This window comes from Manis javanica, chromosome 3 (assembly GCF_040802235.1).
Source record: "Manis javanica isolate MJ-LG chromosome 3, MJ_LKY, whole genome shotgun sequence".
Classification (NCBI taxonomy): Eukaryota; Metazoa; Chordata; class Mammalia; order Pholidota; family Manidae; genus Manis; species Manis javanica.
The window spans coordinates 47922752-47943653 of NC_133158.1; the positions used below are offsets into that span (position 1 = coordinate 47922752).

A 20902-nucleotide genomic window follows, 5' to 3' on the forward strand; every position below is an offset into this window, starting at 1 on the left:
AGGAGTTCAGTTCTGTTACCCAGAAACCAACTGATTCACTACAAGGAATTGGTACTAAGGGAAAGTGGGTAACATTCAAAGGAAAGTGGTAATAAACCCAAAGGTGGGTTGAATTATATATTTGAGTCATGGAGGGACTATGGGTACAAAGAACAATATTTAAGAATAGTGGCTCAAATGGGTGTCATAGTTAGAAAAAAATATCTATTCACTATCCAGAATCTTCAATCAACAGAGAGAGAAAAAAATAACTGGGCAAATAAATAATAAAACATGTAAAGACATGCATGGCAGTGTTTGGATATTTGAGATCTGTTCTAATGCTTTGGGTGGAAGCTGTCTACTTCACCCTGACTTGAGGTCTTAGGGTAACGGTCTTCTTCCAAAGTTGTCAGCTTCTGAAGGATTCATAGGTGTCCTTTGTTTGAGATCTCCAGTTCAGATGGCTTTTCTTTGGTGTCAGGTAGCTTTGTGTCTTAACTGGGTGTTGCAAATCTGAGGATCAGTCCTTTGTAATGTGATCTCAGTGTGGTGGTCAGAGGAACTTGATAAGAGCACTTTTTGTCATGTTTTGGCGCTACCTTTCCTTGATAAACCATCTAGAGGACCAGGTCTCCAGGTTTGAGATCATGGGGCAGTGACTGGGAGGATGCTGGGGAAAGACTGCCTATGTCTGTTGACGATAAGACTGAGTATATTGCATTATTCTTTTGCAGTATTCAGCTATAACTGCCTGGAATGGTATAGTCTGGGATCATGGGTGATATTCTCAGGCTCATAATCGGGACAGTTACCAACTCATAAGCAGTGAGTTGATAAACCTAGGAAGGAGTTGGTTGCACGGCATTAACGCCAGTGACAATCCCTTTGTCTGTAGATGTTCAAGGGTCTCAGAGCTGTTCCTCCCTCAGCTTTAATTGTAAAAATACCATGAATCCTCTTGACTTTTTTTCAAGACTGAGGATGGTAAAAGCAGTAAAACTTTTGAGTGTCAAGGTTTTGCGGAGTTCTTTAATGATGGCTCTGGCAGGGATTTTTCTAATAGTGAAGAGATGGGTTGGGATTCCCCAAGTAGGAAACATGAAATCAAGCTGTGCTTTAGCTATGGTATGAGCTGTAGCTTTGACAAGGAAAAGTGTCTGGTCATCTCAAGAATGTATCTAAACATGACTCCAAAACAGATTTATTTGCCTACTTACTATTTTTGTTCACAAATACAAGGTTTTTAAAGGAAAAGTACAATTTTGGCAGAACAAAATACATTATTAGGGCAAAGCCTCCCCAGGAAAGTAAATCCCTCACAAGGATTATAAACATGGTGAAAATGTATCCAAAATCTACTGAAGGCAATAATCCTCTAAAGACCATTTGGAGGTGCTGAAGCCTGGGCTATTATCTATGCCCCATCTTTATAGTTTCCTCAGCATTTTCTTGGTAGTAGAGGAGGCACGCGCCAGAAACCCCCTCAGTAGATTTGGTAGAGTTTGTACCAACACTGACCAACTTCAATAGCCAGCTTCACATAGTAATCTCCCAGGGTTCACTTGGAGGGCTTCTGGCAGCAAGAGCCTGCCCTGAGAGTGCCAGAGATCCTTCTCTATCTTCAGCCAGATCTTTCCTGGGATCTTTTTTCCAATGTCAGAGTCATTTTCTGACATTTGATATATTGGCCTCTTTGAGCCAGTTGTGATATTTGACTCTGAGCAACTCTAAGGACCATGATTTTAGCAAGGGCCACCTAGTTGATATGGTGTTCAGCCAGAGCATTTCCTTTTTTCCAAGTTGTTTTTTTTTAATTAAGTATGTTTCTATCTTTTAATGCCGTTTCAACAGAAAGCATCAAGCTTCTAAGAATTTCTTAATCTACGACTGACATTTTTAATTTGGTTTCCTGCTGATATCAGGAAACTTTGTTTCCAGAACATCCCCAAATCATTTACTAACCCAAAGACATACATATTATCAATATATGTATTAACTCTTTTCTCCACAGCCAATCAGAAAGCTCTAATGAGTGCACCAAGTTTAAGTAGATTTTTCTCTTTTAAGTAGAGGTTCTCTTCTAAAGATGAATTAAAATCTGTTTTCGATAAAACCTGATATTTTCCTGCTTCAATTCCACAGTGTCAACTGTGGACTTTCTATGGGAGTCTCCAACAATTTTGTTTGAATTATAGATGGTTCCTAAACCATCAAAACAGAGGGTAAGCAAAACAGAAGGTTCTCCTTAGTTAAAGGACAAACGTGTTAGGGGTCAAAAGATTATAATTGGAGGTTTAAATGGGTGAGGGAGAAAGCAATAAAATCTCATGGGAGGTGAATTTTTGCTGAGAAATGTTGATGATGTTTAATGAGCAGTAAGAATTTTAAGGCACAAGGAACCATTAAGTTAAAAGGAGATCCTGGGGGTAAGGTGGCAGGTCTCCAAATACTGGGCTGATGCTGCTGTTCTGAGGCAAGGTGAATAAGCCTTGCCACTGGACCAAGAAAAAGGCTGAATTAGGCTTTTTGCCCCTAGTTCTCCAGGACTGGGTAAGACTTGAAAGGCTTTGTGCATGAGTAGAAAGGTTTATAGTTAGGCAGAGCCACTGTGGGAAGCCATGGTGTTAGAGGGCTAATTTTAGATTATAGAATGCCTGCTCATGTTTACAGTCCTGTATCTGTTCCCTTTAGCTTTCATAAAAAAATCACTCCAAACTTAGTGACCTGCAACAACAGCATTTTATTCTTCAATAAGTCTGGAATCAGCGTATTGGCATGGCTGTTTCTTCTGAAGGCTCTAGGGTAGAATCTTTCTCGCCTCTTCCAGCTTCTCATGGCTGAAGGCATTCTTTTGCTGCATCACTCCAATCTCTGCCCTTCTTCACATAATGTTTTCTTTCTGTGTGTCTCTACTCTGTGTCTTTTATAAGGACAGTTGTCATTAGATTTAGGGCCCACTCAGATACTCCAGGATAATCTCATCTCAAGATTCTTAACTACATCTGCAAAGACCCTTTTCCAAAGGTGGTCACATCACAAGTTCTGGGGCCACAGTTTTTGGGGGCCACTGTTCAATCTACCACAGTTCCAAAGAACAGGGTGCTCTGACACTGAGGACTTAGTTTAAGTCACAGAGTGTCACAATTATGAAAATGTTAGGAACTCACTTTCTGCAATAGCCAGTGTGATCCCAAATCCTCTTTAATGTCTTTTAGTATCAAGATGGGGCAGTTCTTTATTCACTATGTAAGAATTCATTCACCATGTAAGAACTTGTTCGTTATGCTTCAGAAGATTGGAGACTGACGAGAATTAGGCTTGAGATGGATTAATGATTGTGCATTGAGCATTGACCCCCCTATACAGAATTTTATTGTTGTTAACAACCATTTGATCAGTAAATATGAGAGATGCCCTCTCAAAAAAAAAAAAAAAAAACCCAAGAGATTTTAATGGACCAAATCATTCATACCTCAGAGACTTAAACTGGACATTCCAGCAATAGATCATTATTGATACAAATATAAACACTCTGGGACATTTTGAGGAGTCTGCACAAAATAGAAATAGAGATTTACTAGTAATTTTTCCTGGAACCTAAATTGCATTCTTATTGATACTCGTGAAACAAGGGCCAGAAATCTGGAACATAAGTAGATATGATTTTTCAGTTTGGTGGTCTGTATAGACAAACTAAATTTCTTCTAGAAATGGGAAAATCCCTAAATATAACCCAAAATTTTAGCTATTGAGTGCATACTCAGAGTGTGAAATACACAGAAGCAAAGTCTACTCGCAGAAGCAGAGAAAGGGAAAGCATGCAGCTGCTCTTGCATTTGTAAATCACCTTTAACTAAATACTTATATATGTGACTGAATAAAGGTAGTAAAGAATTTGAAAAACCAGTAGAAAGAAATGTACAATATAAAACCGTGAACCACTGCTTGGCAAAGCAGTGCCTTCTAATCAGTTGAAGAGTTATTTTAGTTTTACATTCCACTTGCTATAATTTTCATTTACCTCAGAAATTCATGTATGCAACCTCATTAAAGAAATATTATGAAATAATATGTGATTTTATGTAACTCAGATAGCATGAGGATATTCTAATCTAAATATAAAAAGCTAAACAAGAAAAAAAAAAAAAGATGGGCCAGTTCTGAATGGCTTATCATCCTTGTGAGGGATTTACCTTCATGGTAGGCTATGCCCTAGATAATGTACCTTGTTCTGCCCAAGTGTACTTTTCTTCTAGAAACCTTATATTCTTTGTGAACAAAAACAGTAAGTAAGCAAATAAATGTTTTGGAGATTATCTTATCCTTAGAACACATCAAAATGCCATTGACATACTGGATGAGAGAGGAATCCTAAAGAAATTGAAGGTTTTTAAGATCTCAAAAACTTGTAAAAAGTAGAAGGGGCTTCTGTATACCCTTGGGGCATAACTGTTATCCTTCTGAAGGAGAAGGCAAACAGGTATTGGTATTTTGCTCCAGAGAGTGGTAAGATAGACAGTGGACAGGTCTATGACAGTAAAGAAAGTAGCTTCAGGTGGCCTTAAGGATAAGATGGTATGGGTTCTGTACCAAAGAAAAATGAGGTATGGCTGTTTATAGTTCCAAAATCCTGGACAAATCAATAGCCTGTCCATTGGACTTCTTCATCAGACAAGATGTGATAAATTTTCTTTCTATCATGTTTTCCATTACAGGATGATAGGATTTTGTCTCTTTAATTTCTGGTCTTAGAAGTTATTGTGAACTTTCAAGTAATGGTTAGATGGATCTACCCCTCCCTTAGTGGGTTCTGCTCCAGTAATTTTGCTAATGACAGTTGAATTCTTTGTTTTAAAGCAGTCCATAGGTCTTCAGTTTGGGGCTGATTTCAACATAAGGGCAATGGTACATTAATGTCTAAATAAATTTTAACCTGATTATAAATAAGGAAATCTTCAGGAATTCCAAAAGGAAATCTCTGGAAGGAAATTTCACCTGACAATTCCATTGGCATAGTGGGTGTTTCTAAATGAGCAGATAAAGAGTCACAAAGAAAGAGTGTCCTTCTGTTAAGCCCCAAAGTGATGGCTCTGTGTTTGGACATGGGACTTGGGGGCTGTGGAGCTGGCCTCCATTTCTGAGGAGAGGTCGGGTGGTAGTGGTAGGGTTTTAGTTGTTTTGTAGTGTCCATATTGTATCATTTCCTGTGCTTGCCACAGCTACCATAGAAGTTTGTTCTCTCACTGTTCTGGAGACTTAAAGTTTAAAAGCACGGTATTGACAGGGCCATGCTGCCTCTGAAGGCTCTAGAGAAGAATCCTTCCTACCCTCTTCCTAGCCTCTGGTGGTTGTCAGGAAATCTTGGCATTCCCTTGGTTTGTAGAAGCCCAGTTCTAATCTCTGACTGTTGTTACATGGGCTTCTCCCTGGACGTCCTCAGTGTCTTCACATGGCCTTCTTACAAGGCGCCAGGCCTTATACGGCCCTCTCTAATCCAGTATGAACTACACATTAACTTGATTTTATCTGCAAAGACCCTGTGTCCAAATAATCACATTCACAGGTTTGGAGTGGACCCTATTCAACCCAATGCCCACATTAATCATAAATTTGTGTGTTTGTCCTTTATGTTTAGATAAACATTTCCATGTGAACAGGGAATCAGAGGATTGTTTTAGAGGGTTCTTTGTTTGGTCATCTTAATTTTCTCTCTTTATTTCATAGCTAGTACAGGATAATTATTTTTCCCATTGCCTGTTTGCTTGCAGTTACTGGCATGTGCTCTTACTCGGGAATCTCCTTGCCTATGAGTCCCAGCAATTATTTCTGTGGGGAACAAACATGTCATTGTTTAAGTTGGAGAATCTTACATTTTTTCTGAGTTTTAGTTTGGGTTTGATCTCTTTTCCTCTAAAATGATTCTGCTGGGTACTGTAGTTGAGGTAAGGGAGTTATTTTCACTGTAACTTGCTTTTGCCAGTCAGTTCTCCACTGAGAAATGATAAAACAGGTCTGCAGTGAAACTGTCCCTACTGTCTATACCGAGTGTTGTGAATTATGTTCACTGACTCACCTCTGAATTGCCCAGTACTTTCATCTTGTTCATAAAACCGAGTAAGAGCCCAGTCGTTCTTCACAGGGTGTGATCATGATGTGACCCTTAAGAGTGTGTCCTGTTTTGATGACCTCGTCAACTCCACTGGCTGTCCCAAGGAACCCAGGGTCCTCTGTGCCTTCATCCTAGAGGGTCTTTTCCAGCTGAGATTTAACATCTGAGGAGCCCACCAATGTGTGAGCTAGTTATATAAAGTCTGGCAGGCCAGGATTATAAATTCATGTCTGTTCTGAATTCTCAGTAAAATTTTAGTATGGCCATTATGGCTTTGAATTCTGATCCAGACAGTGGTTTCAAGTCTATTTTAAGGTTGCCAGTTGTCCAACTTGTGGGAGCTCTTGAGTCTTAGGTGATGCAGGTAGACCAGAGGGGCCAGGTGTAGAGAGGAGGGCAGAGAAGGCACAGGGAGGGAAGAGAGGTAGCTTTCAATACAGGACATGTGCACTGCTGCTCACTCTTAGTGAATCTAATGGAAGCACAGTTGATGATGTGGCCCTTAGACGATCCATTTTTGCCTTCTCAAAAATTTCCCAAAGTAGCCACCGAAAATCCCTATCACCCATGGTGGGATTATGACATATAAAGTGACAATGGAAGGTGTTAGGATTAAGTGGGGATACATGAAAGAAGTCAATTTATGTCAGGAAGAGTTGTGGATTTGCTATCAGGTGAGTCCCTGTGGAATTGGCTTGTGTTCAGTAGGAGGTATTGCTTTTATAACCTATGTCTTGGGCCCCTTAACCTGAAGTTGGGCCATTTCCAGGCATCAAAATGATTAGTCAATGGCCCTGAAAGATGAAGTGCTGTGAGAGGAGCTCTCTTCTGGAATCAACTCCTTACGTATAGACCAGACTAAAGAAAGCTGTTGTAGAGTTTTGATGGGTGACCCTAGACAAAGTCTAAGAAAGGAAGCCAGATCACAAGATCTTTTGTTCATGTATCCCCAGGGCAGGTTGGAGATAGACTTATCAGCCCTATCAACTTCCTCTGAGGGACAGAAAATATCTATGACACAGAGGCTAAAAGGGCCATGAATGGTAAATAAAGGCTTTGTCAGACTTCCGACAAGGCATGTGAATAGAACTGTATTGGAAGTTGAACAATTCCTAAGGAATAATGATCTCAGCTAGGGAGCGTGATGAAAAGCAACGGAAGCTCAGACCTCATGCTGGAGACTTAGTGACCGAGACGGGACACCCGCAGATCAGGTACGCAGGGCCCTTGGGATGTGTGCTGTTAACTGATGTGGAGTCGTGGGCCAAAACGGACGAGGAGATTCTGGCTGGGTGTCACTGGGATCACCAAGTCTACTAAAGCTCCCCATCAAACCACCAGGAAAATGTTTCTGATAAAAATCCCATCCCCCCTAAATCTGAGTTTATTAGAAACATTCCAGGCCAGGGGGCCACTGACCTAATGAATTCCATCATATTGTTTCCTCAGATAGTTTGAGTGCTTGGGTTTTATAAGGCTTTTTTTTTTGGCAAAGCATCCTAGGAGAGTTTTAAGGCAGGAATGATTAAGACCAGAATCTGGACAGAGATTGATAACAATCTGTAAATTAGACCAGTTGCTGAAATAGTCTTTGCTTAAACAGCTTGTCTATAGTCTCATCTTTCTGGAACACAAAGCCAAGCAAACTGTTGCTGAGTCCTGTGTGGAGGAGCATGGGGTTCCATTGGTGGAACTCAGGCCGAAGCTAGAGGTATTCAGGCTTTTTCAGAATTTCCAGAAAAGCTACAGAACAAATGGGTACCTCGCTTTTGTTATATCACCTCACTGTGTGCATGGCTCCACCCTCTCCCTCTGTATCCTGAATCATCATACTGCCACTATATATGTTTATTCACTGGAACTGCAGGGCACAAAACCTCTCTTGTTCCCTCCACTTCTTTCCCCTTGATCTCCTCTCAGCTGATGGACTCTTGTGCAGTCCTGTGTTTGGGAAATAGCACAGATCACGGATGGGCAAGAGAGACCAGCCCACCCTCCTGCAGTGGCTTCAAAGCTGCCTGCTCCTGGACTGAGGTCCACGTGGTAGCATCTTCCTGTCTCAAACTGCCTGGAAAGCCAGCAGTGTCCTCTACCCCTGGGAGCATGTTCTGTCTTTAAGGGGATGTGGGACCCTAACCACACAGAACAGCAACACACACGAAAGGAGAGACATGGTTACTGGTTGCATGTAAATCTTGATTAAAGGCAAGGGACTTCCCGACTTATCTGTTCCCCAATAGCAACACCATGGTATAGCCAGTTATCCCTAGGGTAAGCTGCCAAGAAAAAATGAGGGCTATTTGGGGTAATCTGTCAAAATTTATGCTGAGTTGCAGAGGGGCCAAATTGTTTGCTAAATAAGCAGGGAACATGGTTGTCTTACTTTTCTGGGCCTACCATAACTAATGATTGCTAATGATTGCAAACTAGGTAGCTTAAAACATAGAAATCTCTTCTCTCAACTTCTGGAGGCCAGAAGTCTGAAATCAAGGTGCCTCAAGTGCTGAGCAGTGTCTGAAGATTCTAGGGGGCCTTTCCCTCTAGGGGGCTCTTCCAGCTTCTGGGGGCTGCTGGTGTTTCTTTGCTTGGTTCTGTATCCCCCCGTTCTCTGCCTCGATGGTCACAATGCCTCCTCTTCTTTTTCAAAACTACTCTGTCTTACAAGGGTGTATATAAATGATGCCACTTAGGGCCCATCCAGATAACCCAGGATAAGCTCCCTACTCAAAATTCTAACTTGATCACATCTTTTGCATTAAAAGATGACATTTATACTTTTGCCATATGTATTACTCAGGCTGGAATCTCCAAAGAAACATGAACCCATAGGGTGTGTGCGTGTATGTGTGCACACATGTGTCTACACACATGAGAGGGAGGGATTCATTCACTCAATTTTGGAGGCTGGCAGGTCCAAAAACAGCTGAGCAGGCCAGCAGATGGGACCCCAGGGAGACTTGATGTTACAGGTTGAGTCTGAAGACATTCTGGATGGTGATGTCAGTAAATGGCAGGATGGGAAGTCCCAGCCCTGGTTTTTGCTTTGCATAGAAGCACCAGTTTGGCCGAGGTCAAGAACCCAGCTAAGGAGATGCAGCACTCCATAGAAGCACAAAGCTGGGAGAAGCTGCAGGGCAACAAAGAGAGGGATCTTCTCCAGAAATGGGGAGGATTCTAGGGCAAGGGTGGCTGTCATTCATGGGGAAGGACAGTCAGGAAGAGAAACATGTGTCTGGAGCTCTGACAATGTTCTAGGCAGGTGGCAGATTTTCAGGGACCTAATAAACTGGGGAGGTGAAGTCTCTACTAGCCTGAGTAAGATGACAGAGAGAGAGAGAGAGGAGAGGGGGCAGGAAGGCATGCTCAGGGGCCCCCACATGTGAGGGGCAGAGAATAAGTAAAGGGCCTGTGGGGGAGAGAGACTTGCATGAAGAGCTGAAAGAAGAGAAAGAGGCAGTTGTGCAGGGGACAGAAGCACTGATGGCCATGGGAGAGGGGCCCCTGGCCCTGAGGAGACACACCCCGGGGGCCAGTGTAGCAGAGCAGGGAGAGGGGGCTGGGCTGGGGATGAGGTCAGGGGCAACGGGGCCCGATCCTGCCAGAGACGCTCCATGGGGGCTGCTCACCAGACTCACCTTGGGGTCTCACTAGAGGCAGCAGCTCCATGCAGACATCTCGGGTACCAAAAAAGTTGGTTTTCATCGTCACTTCTGCTTGAATAGGTAAGGGTGTGGGATCATTGGCTTTCAGGGCAGTAAGAGACCAGAGTTACTAAATAGCAGCCATTTGGTAAGAATCCATTTTGACAAAAACCTTACTTTTTTGTGAAATCTGGTGACTTCTAAGTAAAGTCTGGGTCCAGTTAACAATATCGTGTCTATGTCAATTTCCGGCCTCTTCAGTGCTGTATAGTGTGTAAGGTGGCCCCACTGGGGAAGGCTAAGAGAAGGGGCAAAGTGCCATCTCTGGGCATCATTATTTGCAATTTCTTGTTTATTTCTGAATAAGTTAGAAATCCACCAAACTGCTCCGAGAGAAACTGTGACAACCAGGAAAACATCCCCAGGAGCTGAGCCAAAGAAACACAAAGGTCCCTCTGGCTGGGAAGCCCTCCAGTTCCCACTGGACTCTGCTCTAGCTGCACCCGTCCCTCAACCCCTCCTCTCCTCCTTCCCTAGGGAACCATTCTGTGCCCCAAGGCAGGAGAAGCCCCCTAGCAGCGATCTGCAGACAGATCCAGCCCATCCTGGTTGGGGGTGTTCAGCGTGATCTCCTAGCCCATCCTCAGAGCCCCCAGCCCCTCCTTACTCCTGAAGGTGATGCCCACTGGGGTGTTGACCAGCACGTCGAGGCCCCCGTACTCCTTGAGCAGGAAGTCCCGCAGGGCCCGGATGCTCTGCAGGTTGCAGATGTCCAGCAGGTGGAAGTGTGGGCTGAGGCCCTTGGCCTGCAGCTGCTGCATGGCAGCCTGGCCCTGCACCGGGTCCCGCGCCATAAGCACCACATGCCCCAAGAACTACTGACACAGGTGATGCCCAATGCAGAAGCTGATGCCCTTCTTGGCCCCAGTGACAAGAGCTATGCGGGTTCTGACCATGTGGCTGGGCAGGGGGTATGGGATGATTGTGTGGAGAGTGGATGGGGCTGTGGGTCAAGGTAGGTGGTGGGGACAAATGGTACATAGGCCTGGTCACAGAGAAGGTGCACAAAAATAGATTATGATCAAGTGCAGGGACTCCTAGAGGCCCAGGTCCTCCCTTGTAAGGTTAGGTCACTACCCTGCTTCAGGGACGATCAGTTTTCATTCCCCTAATCCTGAAAAATCACTGGTAAAGAAAGTAATCATGAGAGGAGAGGTGTCTTTTCATCTTTTCTTGGATGCTTCTGTGAGGGGAGGCCCATGGGGTGCCCTCCCCGGGGCCCAGGGGGCCAGGCTTGGTGTTGGGCAGGGAGAAGCATCTCCTCACTGCCCTGCTGTTAGGACCACTTACAGGCACTCACATTAGAACATGCTTTCCTTTCCTATGTGCTTCCAGCATTTTCATTTGTATCAATACATTCAATCTCCACAGCAATTCTATGGTTTTTATGCCCATTTCACAGTTGAGGAAACTGAGATTCAGTAAGATGCAGTAGTTTTGTCAAGGTCGTGCAGTAAGGTGGCAGAGTCAGTTCTTCAACGTTTTTAGATGTTGGTCTGAAAACTTTCACACAGAAACGTTGAAAGAATAGTAGTGTAGTTATTTATACAGCCACCAACTAGATTAACAATAGAATGTTCTCACTGCAGTATGTGTTCAGCTTCTACATATTGCTTGCGAACCTCATTTATGTTGCAAAACTCCTGACACTCACTCCCTGGGTAAGTAACACATTCACATCGAAGAGATTTGATAACCATTCTCTAACACTCGCTAATGCCCAGTCCATAGTCAGTTTCCCCACCATCTCCGGTTTCCTTGTGGACGTGTCTTTCACACAAGAGCCCTCTCACATTCACACTTGGCTGTTGGTTTTTTTTCCCAGTGGGTTTGGTGTTAAATTGAGCACACTACATTAGATGCCTCCCCTTCATGGTGATGTTCAGGTAATTCTAGGGGCTGGTAGACTAAAGGCAGCAGGCCCACCAGCCACGCTCATTAATTTATATATTGTCTCTGGGTACTTTTGTGCTATAACAGCAGATTTGAATAGTTCCCACAAGACTATGTAGCCTGCAAAGCTGACAAAATTTACTATGTGGCTCTCTGTATAATGTTTGCTCATCCCTAAGTTACCCTGTTCCTTCTCTTGACCTAAAGTTCAGGTCTATTACATACCTGAGCTGGTTGGCATGTGAACAGTCTGTGCAAGTGCCCATTTGGAAAGAATCGTTTATTCATCTAAGATTTTTATTCATTGTTATCATCTTTCCACTTGTTTCCCCCTATATCCCAGAGATATCACAGCTCAATCAATCCCAACTTAAAGGGAGTACTCCAAGGGCTTAAACTTATTTCTCTCTTTTTTTTTCATGGTCAAAAATAGGGCTATTTTTGACATTGTACATGTGCTTTTGACCAAATCAAGGCAGTTCACATAATTGGAGCCACGGAGGGAGCTCGGAGCTGGGTTCCCATTGCTCAACTTTCTTCTCCATGACAAACTGTCCGTGAGGCCCATCAGCATCTGAGGGTAAAAGGGCCAAGTACACGGGGGTCTCTGCTCCTTCTTCTGGGCTTTTCAAGGCCTTGGGTCCCCCCAGGTTGGTTCTCACCCATCCGGGGCAGCAGGAATTCAGGAGTATCTTGTCCCCTGTCCTCTGCTCACTCAGTTTCCGGGCCTGGATTCTGGACAGGACAGTGATGCCGAGCTTTGTCACTGCATAGGAGGTAAAGCTCAGATGTGGCCAGCCCTCCTTCAAGTGCACTCCATTCTTTGTGTCTTCCACGAACTTATTCATGAGCCTCACCAGCTCCTCCTCTGTGATGGTCTCACTTGTAAACTTCTGCTGCAGTTCTGGGCTGCAGCTTTTAAGAGCTACCAAGCTCAATAGGCCAGATAGATTCACCACTCTGCCTAAAATTCAACACATATTGTTACATAGAAGGGCATGCACAAGAATGATAAATTACCAAATTGCTAGGGTTTATTCCATTAGAGAGACAATTACTAGTTGCTATGAGAATTAATGAAGACTGCCTCTCTGAGTTCAGGAGAAGATATAGTCTTGAAAATTTCATACCTAAACGTCTTAGAGGATGCCAGTGATATGTTCTAATGGAGAAGGCAGTGCCCAGAAGTTCCATAGAAAATGAAAACGGTTAACATAGGAGGTGCTAAGTGGAATGTAAGGCCAGGCTTATTGCATTCATGAGAAGAAATCCTCTTTCCCCCTAAGGCTGCCCTGGGTCCACCTGTGAATGTTACAGTCACAGGGTCCATGCTCTGTGAACAGGTGTCTCCTGACCAACAAAGAGCTGATGGGTTTAGTGATGGCGGTTCCAAGATGAATGCACAGCACCTGGTTTGGAAGGCAGCTGCTCTGCTCTCGCCAGGGGAAAACAACACAGCTCAGTGGGCTGAAATGCATGCTATTTTCTCTACATTTTGGCTTTTATCAGTCGGTGAGTATTGACTAATGGCCGGCAATATGGTCACAGAGAAGGGCAGTGGAGAAGTGGGCAATTAAAGAGATACTAGAAAAAGAAATGGACTATTGAGAAAAGAAATGAAATACTGATGCATACTACAATATGAATGAAGTTTGAAAATAGGCTAAATTAAAGAGGCCAGTCACAAAAGATTATATTATATGAATCTATTTATATGGGATGTCTAGAACAAGAACATCTAGAGACAGAATGTAGATTAGTGGCTGCTTAGGGACAAAGGAATGGGGGAACAGACCGTTGATAGCTAAGGGAACTGGGTTTCTCTTTTGGGGTGATGAAAACATTTTAATATGAATGTTGTGATGGGTCCACACCTGTGCACATGTACTAAACATTAATGAATATAATTCAAATGGGTGAAGTATATGGTATGTGACTTATATTTCAATAAAGCTTTTACAGTATAGAGCAATGACTCAATTCCTACCAATTTTTTTGGAAAACATGGTATTAAAAAAAAATGAAGTTATATGAACATGTATAAAAACTAGTTTACTATTTTTATATTTAAATGACTATTTTAAACATTATAACAAAGTCATGAGATCATACCACCAATAAGAGATCAAGAAAATTAGAAAACTCTCTCTTTTTATTGTGAATATCCAGAAAAGGCTGTCATCATCAGCTAACTTTGAGCTATACCCCACTAAGGGAGTCTCTGTGCAAAGAAATCCAACAGAAAAGATAATCCATGAAAGTAGGACTCACATTAAATGATCTTTTGAGATAGTTGAAGTGAATTACAGAAATTATCTGATTAACCTTGCAACAGTCTTCTAAGATGAATGTGTTTTAGAAATCGGTCGAAGTCTCCAGTCCTTCCTTTCACTTAGAAAATGTAAAGTACAAGAATAAATAGAAATATTTGTCAAATGTTTTACTATGCTCTGCTCAGTGGTTCTAATATAATTATTTCATTTAAAAAAATATATCAGCCTTCATAATAAAAATAATACATGTTTCATGATGTAAAGTTGTATCACATAGAAAAGTATGTACGCAAAAAGACAGTAGGAGAGGAAGCCAGAGTGGGTCACTGGCATACCAGAAAGGCAACTGTGATTATTCATACGGTCTTGAAACCATTTTCTCATGTGCCTTTAGTGTAGACAGTAGATGGAGAAGCTATACTTTCTCTAGGCTATTTGTCCTCTGGGAAGAAGTGATGTTCTGCTTTCTGTTCCTTTTAATCTATCTCAAGAAGTCTATCAGCTGTGAAAATACTTATCTGTGTGCACTAGGGAAGCCTGACCAAGGAGGCCACAGGGCTTTGTGGGTAAATTCCTGGATGTAGGGCTGCATCCCAGTCTCTGTTCTACAAGCTATCCCTCCCACTGCCACATTCCCAAGGGGGTAGGGCAGCCTCCTGGGGGCCTCCCCTCACAGCTGAATGAGACGGTAAACCCTCATGGTCTGACAGCTCAGGACAGGGAACACACACGCAGAGTGAGTAGGAAGCATGGTGTTAGGTTACATAGCAAAGATGTGGGTTTAATTTTTTAAAAAAATCTGGAGTGTATTCTTGGCTCTCAAATGACATTTCAAGGGCACTGTACTTCAAGGGAATGCTTACAGCTAGTCCTTGAAGAAGTGTGATGGGCCATTTTGACATTATTGGACTAACGGTGTGTGTGTGTGTGTGTGTGTGTATGAAACAATTGCCCTTTAATAGTCATTCCACATAGAGAAGAAAATCATGGCATTCATCTAAGAAATTATCCTTTCACTGTTGGTGATAAACAGTTGATTCAGTCAATTAGTCTGTATATGACCAGGTAGTGATTTTAGGGAAGCCATGTTTTCCTTCAAAAGTGTAAATAAATGGAAACATAGGCCACATCTCGAAGGCTTAACCCTCAGTCTTGCTCTGGAACCCTGTGGAGATGACTGTCCCCTAAAGCTTCTACCCCTGCCTCTCCTCTTCCCTCCCCAAATTTAGTGTCCAAAACCAGAGCCAAAGTGAAGCAGACAAAAAGGGATACTGTAGACCTCATCTCACCCCCAGTGGTGAGATGGGTGGTTACAAGAATGTATACACATGACAAAATTCATTGAGCTGTCAAATAAGATTTGTGCATTTTATTGTGTGTACCTCAATAAAGAACATATTTCAAAAAAGAAATATCCATTCACTCATTCTTCTAGATTCACAAAAGGTCAAGGTGGAAGATACCTTTAGTACCAGGATTTTCCCAATTTCCTCTTGATTTTTCAGATATTGGGGAGGTGAAAAGCAGTGCCTTTCCATCAGGGTGGAAGACATCGTCTTTAAAGGGTTACCTGCCAAGTGTAGCCTTAATGAGACTATTACCTCTTAGTACTTGGAAAACTATTATCTGATGAACAAGAGTGTCCAGATTTCTGATGTTTGCGTGATTCCTCAGAGATGGTTTTCCATTAACATCTTTTAAAAATGAAGGCAAATTATAATTCAAAGCCTGTCAGAGTTTTTCAAACTCAGGATGATGGTGACTTTGGGGTCACAGGAGGGATGTGAGATGATAAAGGAGAAGGGACTCAAAAGGCCTGGATATTGATTAATTGATAAAGCTAAGTGGTGACTCCTGGGCATTGTGGATTCTTATCTTTTGTGTGGCAAGAGTATTTGTGAATAACTTTTTCTTTTTTAAAGAAAGGAAAAAAAATGATAAGAAATCCAAATCAATAATACCTGAGTAATCCTTAAGGTCACTATATGCTTTCCATTCCCCTTCCACACCAAAAAACAAACCGAAAATTCCCCTTTTAGATAGTTTCTTCTCCCCACAGAGATTCTGTGGAAACCATTCCAGATTGTTCCTTGTGTCCTAAGTTCTGAGATACACACAGGGAGGGACAGAATTTGCTTTTGGTTACCTTAGCTAGGACCTCTCCCAGATTTTCTCCCCAAAGAGGGCAGAAGAAAGTCATGATAACATGAACTGCTGTGACTCCCCTTCTCCCCAAATAATGTGAGAACTCTCCTATTTTAAAGGTTTGAAAACCTTGCTGCCATACCTAAATATGGCATGTATTTATATTCCCATTAATTCTGACCAGGCTAACAGAGCTGAAGGACTTTTGGGAGGGAGTAAGCATGCAGAGAGTGCAGAGAATGCCCAGGAAGGAAAAGCCTCATGAAAGGGGAATTTAGGAGGGGTGACAGTTGTCCCAGAATGAAAGCTGAGCACCTGTCATACAGCAGAGCTAGAGGAGGAGGCCTGGGGAGAAACTCAGGTGGACAAGCCCTGGGACCTGGTTATTGGTAATAGAAGGAAGGCATGTGACCTCCAGGGTCCTGAGGCTTGGATTAGGTCAGACAGCAAGATGATTTGTGGAAAGGCAAGTGTGTTTTGGAAAAGTTTTAGATGTAGTGGATACTATGCGGAGGGTGGGCACGAGGAAGAGAAGAACAGGCAGCAGGAAATGTGTGTGTCAGGAGCTCTGCGAATGTTCTAGTTAGGAGACACAGCTAAAGGGGCTGGCTAGGAAACTGGGGAAGGGAAGGCTCTACTAGCCTGAATGAAATCACTGAGGGAGAGGGAGGAGAGAGGGCAGGAAGGCATGCTGGGGGCAAGTGAAGGGCCTGTCCAGGACAGCCTGACTACCGAGCTGAGGAAGAGAAAGAGGCAGTTGTGCAGGGGACAGAAGCACCGATGGCCACTGACGAGTGTGTAGTCCTGGGAGAGGGGCCCCTGGCCCTGAGGAGACACACCCATGGGCCAGTGTAGCAGAGCAGGGAGAGGGGGCAGGGCTGGGGATGAGGTCAGGGGCAGCGGGGCCCGATCCTGTCAGAGACACTCCGTGGGGGCTGCTCACCAGACTCACCTTGAGGTCTCACTAGAGGCAGCAGCTCCATGCAGACATCTTGGGTACCAAAAAAGTTGGTTTTCATCGTCACTTCTGCTTGAATAGGTAAGGGTGTGGGATCATGAGCTTTCAGGGGAGTTAGAGAACAAAGTTACTAAATAGTAGTCATGTGGGAAAATTCCATAGAATGAAAAAACATATTTTGCCTATGAAATTCTGTGAAATGTAAATAATCTCTATGTCCAGTTAATAGTATTGTGTCAATGTCAATTTTCTGGCTCGTCACTGCCGCACAGTGTGTAAGGCGGCCCCACTGAGGAAGGGGCAGTGAAGCACGTACAGTGGGATCTTTGTGCATCACTCTTTTTTTTTTTTTTTGAGAGGGCATCTCTCATATTTATTGATCAAATGGTTGTTAACAACAATAAAATTCTGTATAGGGGGGTCAATGCTCAGTGCACAATCATTAATCCATCTCAAGCCTAATTCTCGTCAGTCTCCAATCTTCTGAAGCATAACGAACAAGTTCTTACATGGTGAACGAATTCTTACATAGTGAATAAGTTCCTACATGGTGAACAGTACAAGGGCATTCATCACAGAAACTTTCGGTTTTGATCACGCATTATGAACTATAAACAATCAGGTCACATATGAATATGCGTTTGATTTTTATACTTGATTTATATGTGGATCCCACATTTCTCCATTTATTATTATTATTATTATTATTTTTAAATAAAATGCTGAAGTGGTAGGTAGATGTGCATCACTCTTTTTGCACTTTCTTCTTTATTTCAAAGTAGGTTGAATGTTCAACCAAGTGCCCCAAAGTCCACTCAGACTGAAACTGCAGGAGCCTGGAGGCGGCTGCTGAGTCTGATCTCCTTTACAGGAGAGTGTAAAGGTCATCTGTCTGCAAAGGTTTGTAAGTCTCAGGGGACTGCATGTCCCTGATACCTGGGGTCTGTCCCTCTTCCCTAGAGAGCCCCTTGTAGATACCATAGGAGCTAATGGCCCCACTGCAGTGGTTCAGGAAGAACCCATCCCACCCTGGCTGGACACCCTCCGGGAGGCCTCCCTTCCCAGCACCCAGCCCCTTCCTTACTCTTGAAGGCGATGCCCGCGTTGTTGACCAGCACGTCGAGGCCCCCGTACTCCTTGAGCAGGAAGTCCCGCAGGGCCCGGATGCTCTGCTGGTCACAGATGTCCAGCAGGTGGAAGCGCGGGCTCAGGCCCTTGACCTGCAGCTGCTGCATGGCTGCCTGGCCCTGCATTGCATCCCGTGCCGTGAGCACCACGTCCCCCGAGAACTGCTGGCACAGGCGGTGCATGATGGCCAAGCCAATGCCCCTGTTGGCTCCAGTGACCAGCGCCACACGGTTGCAGGATGACATGGTTGGGTGTGTGTGTTGGGCAGGGTGCTCGTCTGGACAGCAGACAGGCCTGTGAGCTGAAGAGGTAGAGGGGACACTGCTGCAGAGGCCCGGCCGCAGTCCAGAGAACCTGCTCAATAATGGCTTCCAGGAGGCAGTGCTATAATTCCCAGAGGGAGGAGCCCCGCCTGTGTCCCTCCCTCCAGGAGGAGCCAAGTATCCCGGAAGGATTCGTCCTGCCCCCTCCCTTGGTCGGCCTCTCCAGGTGAGGCCCCCTGGGCCCAGCAGGACACAGCACTCACGTGATCCCACTTCAGAGCCAGTAACACATTCTGGGTGAAGAGGTGCGCTTCCCCAAAGCAGCACAGGTTGGCGAGGGCTCAGTAGGAGGGTGAGAGTCAGGGCAGCGGAGGGACCCTGCTTTGGGAGGACCCCTGGGGAGCGGGAGCGGAGTGATGGCTGGGTCAGGCCCATCCCCCTGCAGAGTGGGTTTGCTTGCTCTTCCCCAAGAGGCAATGAAGTGACTTGGGCCCTGGAGGTGGTTCTGAGGACAGTGAGCCCCGGGCTTCCTTAGGAAGAGAGAAACTCAGGAGACAGAGTTAGGGACAGTGGGTCCTGTGATGGGACGGGTGCTGTGGGTGGGGCTGGTTCCCCAGTGTGAGCCCAGGTGCCCCCAGGTGACAGGGAATGTGTATGAGCTCTGCCTGGGTACTAAGCGGTTGATTGGAATGTGTCATTTCATGGTTACAGAATCCCTAGGTTTGCTAACAGTGCCCATTTTAGGATGTGACCTAGGTTAAAGTCAGTAAGTGGTAGGATATTTAGGTGCTACTTTTTTTTTTTTTTGAGAGGGCATCTCTCATATTTATTGATCAAATGGTTGTTAACAACAATAAAATTCAGTATAGGGGGGTCAATGCTCAATGTACAATCATTAATCCATCTCAAGCCTAATTCTCGTCAGTCTCCAATCTTCTGAAGCATAATGAACAAGTTCTTATATGGTGAACGAATTCTTACATAGTGAATAAATTCTTACATGGTGAACAGTACAAGGGCATTCATCACAGAAACTTTCGGTTTTGATCACGCATTATGACCTATAAACAATCAGGTCAAATATGAATATTCGTTTGATTTTTGTACTTGATTTATATGTTGATCCCACATTTCTCCCTCTATTATTATTATTTTTATTTTTAATAAAATGCTGAAGTGGTAGGTAGATGCAAGATAAAGGTAGAAAACATAGTTTAGTGCTGTAAGAGGGCAAATGTAGATGATCAGATGATCAGGTGTGTGCCTATGGACTAAGTATTAATCCAGGCTAGACAAGGGCAGCAAGACATCCACGGATGCAGAAGATTTCTCTCAAAGCAGGGGGGGTGAGGTTCTGAGCCTCACCTCTGTTGATCCCCAAATTCTCACCTGATGGCCCCCCTGCGACTGTGCCTGTCTTAGGTTGTTCCTCCCTTGAGGAATCTTACCCGTCTCTGGCTAACCAGTCATCTTCCGGGGCCATACAGGGAAATGTAAAGTTGGTAAGTGAGAGAGAAGCCATATTGTTTGCAAAGGTTAGCTTTTTACTTCTTTGCAGATTTATGCCCTGTGGCTTCTATGCCCAGCACTTGTCTCGAGGTATCTTTACCATTAGGTGCTACTTTTAAAGTTTAAGAAAAAACAACATCTGTGTGATACCCGAATGCATTTAAAACTAGTAGCTGAGATGCTCTGGTCCTGACCTTGACACTGACGTTCCTCTGAGGCCAGTTTAGAAAAACAAAGTAATGGGGGGGGGGGGGAACTTCACAGCCCTATTGAGGGTGAGTCTTGCAGAATAATACTCCCTTTTAAAATAAGGAAATTGCTTTAGGGGCCATCACTTTTTCTCCCCATAAGCTTGAAAATCACTGGTGAAGAGTGAAAATAATCATGAGAGGAGAGGCATCTTTGCATCTTTTCTTGGATACTTCTGTGAGGGGAACCCATGGGGTGCCCTCCCTGGGGCCCAGGGGGCCAGGCTTGGTGTCGGGCAGGGAGAAGCTTCTCCTCACTGCCCTGCTGTGTTAGGGCCACTTATAGGCACTCACATGAGAACATGCTTTTCTTTCCAATGTGCTTTCAACATTTCACCTATATCAATACCTTCAATCTCCACAGCAATGCTATGACTCTCATGCCCATTTCACAGTGGAGGAAATTGAGATTCAGTATGATGCAGTATTTTCCTCAAGGTCGTGCAGTAAGGTGGCAGAGTCAGTTCTTTTATATTTTTAGATGTTGATCTAAAAACTTTCAAATGGAAAAACTGAAAGAATGGTAGTGTAGTCATCCATACATCCACAAACTAGGTTCATCAGTTATGAACATGTTACTATAGTTATGCATTTATCTTCTGTATATATTCCTGTGAACCATGATAATGCCAGAGACCTCATGACTCATGACACTCAATACCTAATTCATTATGGACAGCTTTGATAATAATT

At 43.8% G+C, this 20902-nt stretch overlaps 1 protein-coding gene and 1 long non-coding RNA gene across 2 annotated transcripts in view; one reads left to right on the forward strand and one right to left on the reverse strand.

Annotated features, from left to right (window-relative positions):
* Positions 1–13653, forward strand: part of LOC108396122 (uncharacterized) — a 31524-nt gene extending 17871 nt beyond the window's left edge. The window contains exon 2 of the long non-coding RNA XR_001852865.3: positions 1–13653. This exon is cut by the window's left edge and continues 14519 nt beyond it. This is a non-coding gene — a long non-coding RNA (uncharacterized lncRNA).
* On the reverse strand, positions 12115–18608 carry LOC108396124 (carbonyl reductase [NADPH] 1-like). The gene is made up of 3 exons (XM_037014779.2): positions 18146–18608; positions 17056–17163; positions 12115–12649 (listed from the first exon to the last, which is right to left on the reverse strand). Exons 1-3 carry the CDS (start codon positions 18432–18434, stop codon positions 12156–12158), a joined length of 891 nt encoding a protein of 296 aa, XP_036870674.1. The 5' UTR covers positions 18435–18608; the 3' UTR covers positions 12115–12155.
* Between the last annotated feature and the right edge of the window lie 2294 nt (positions 18609–20902).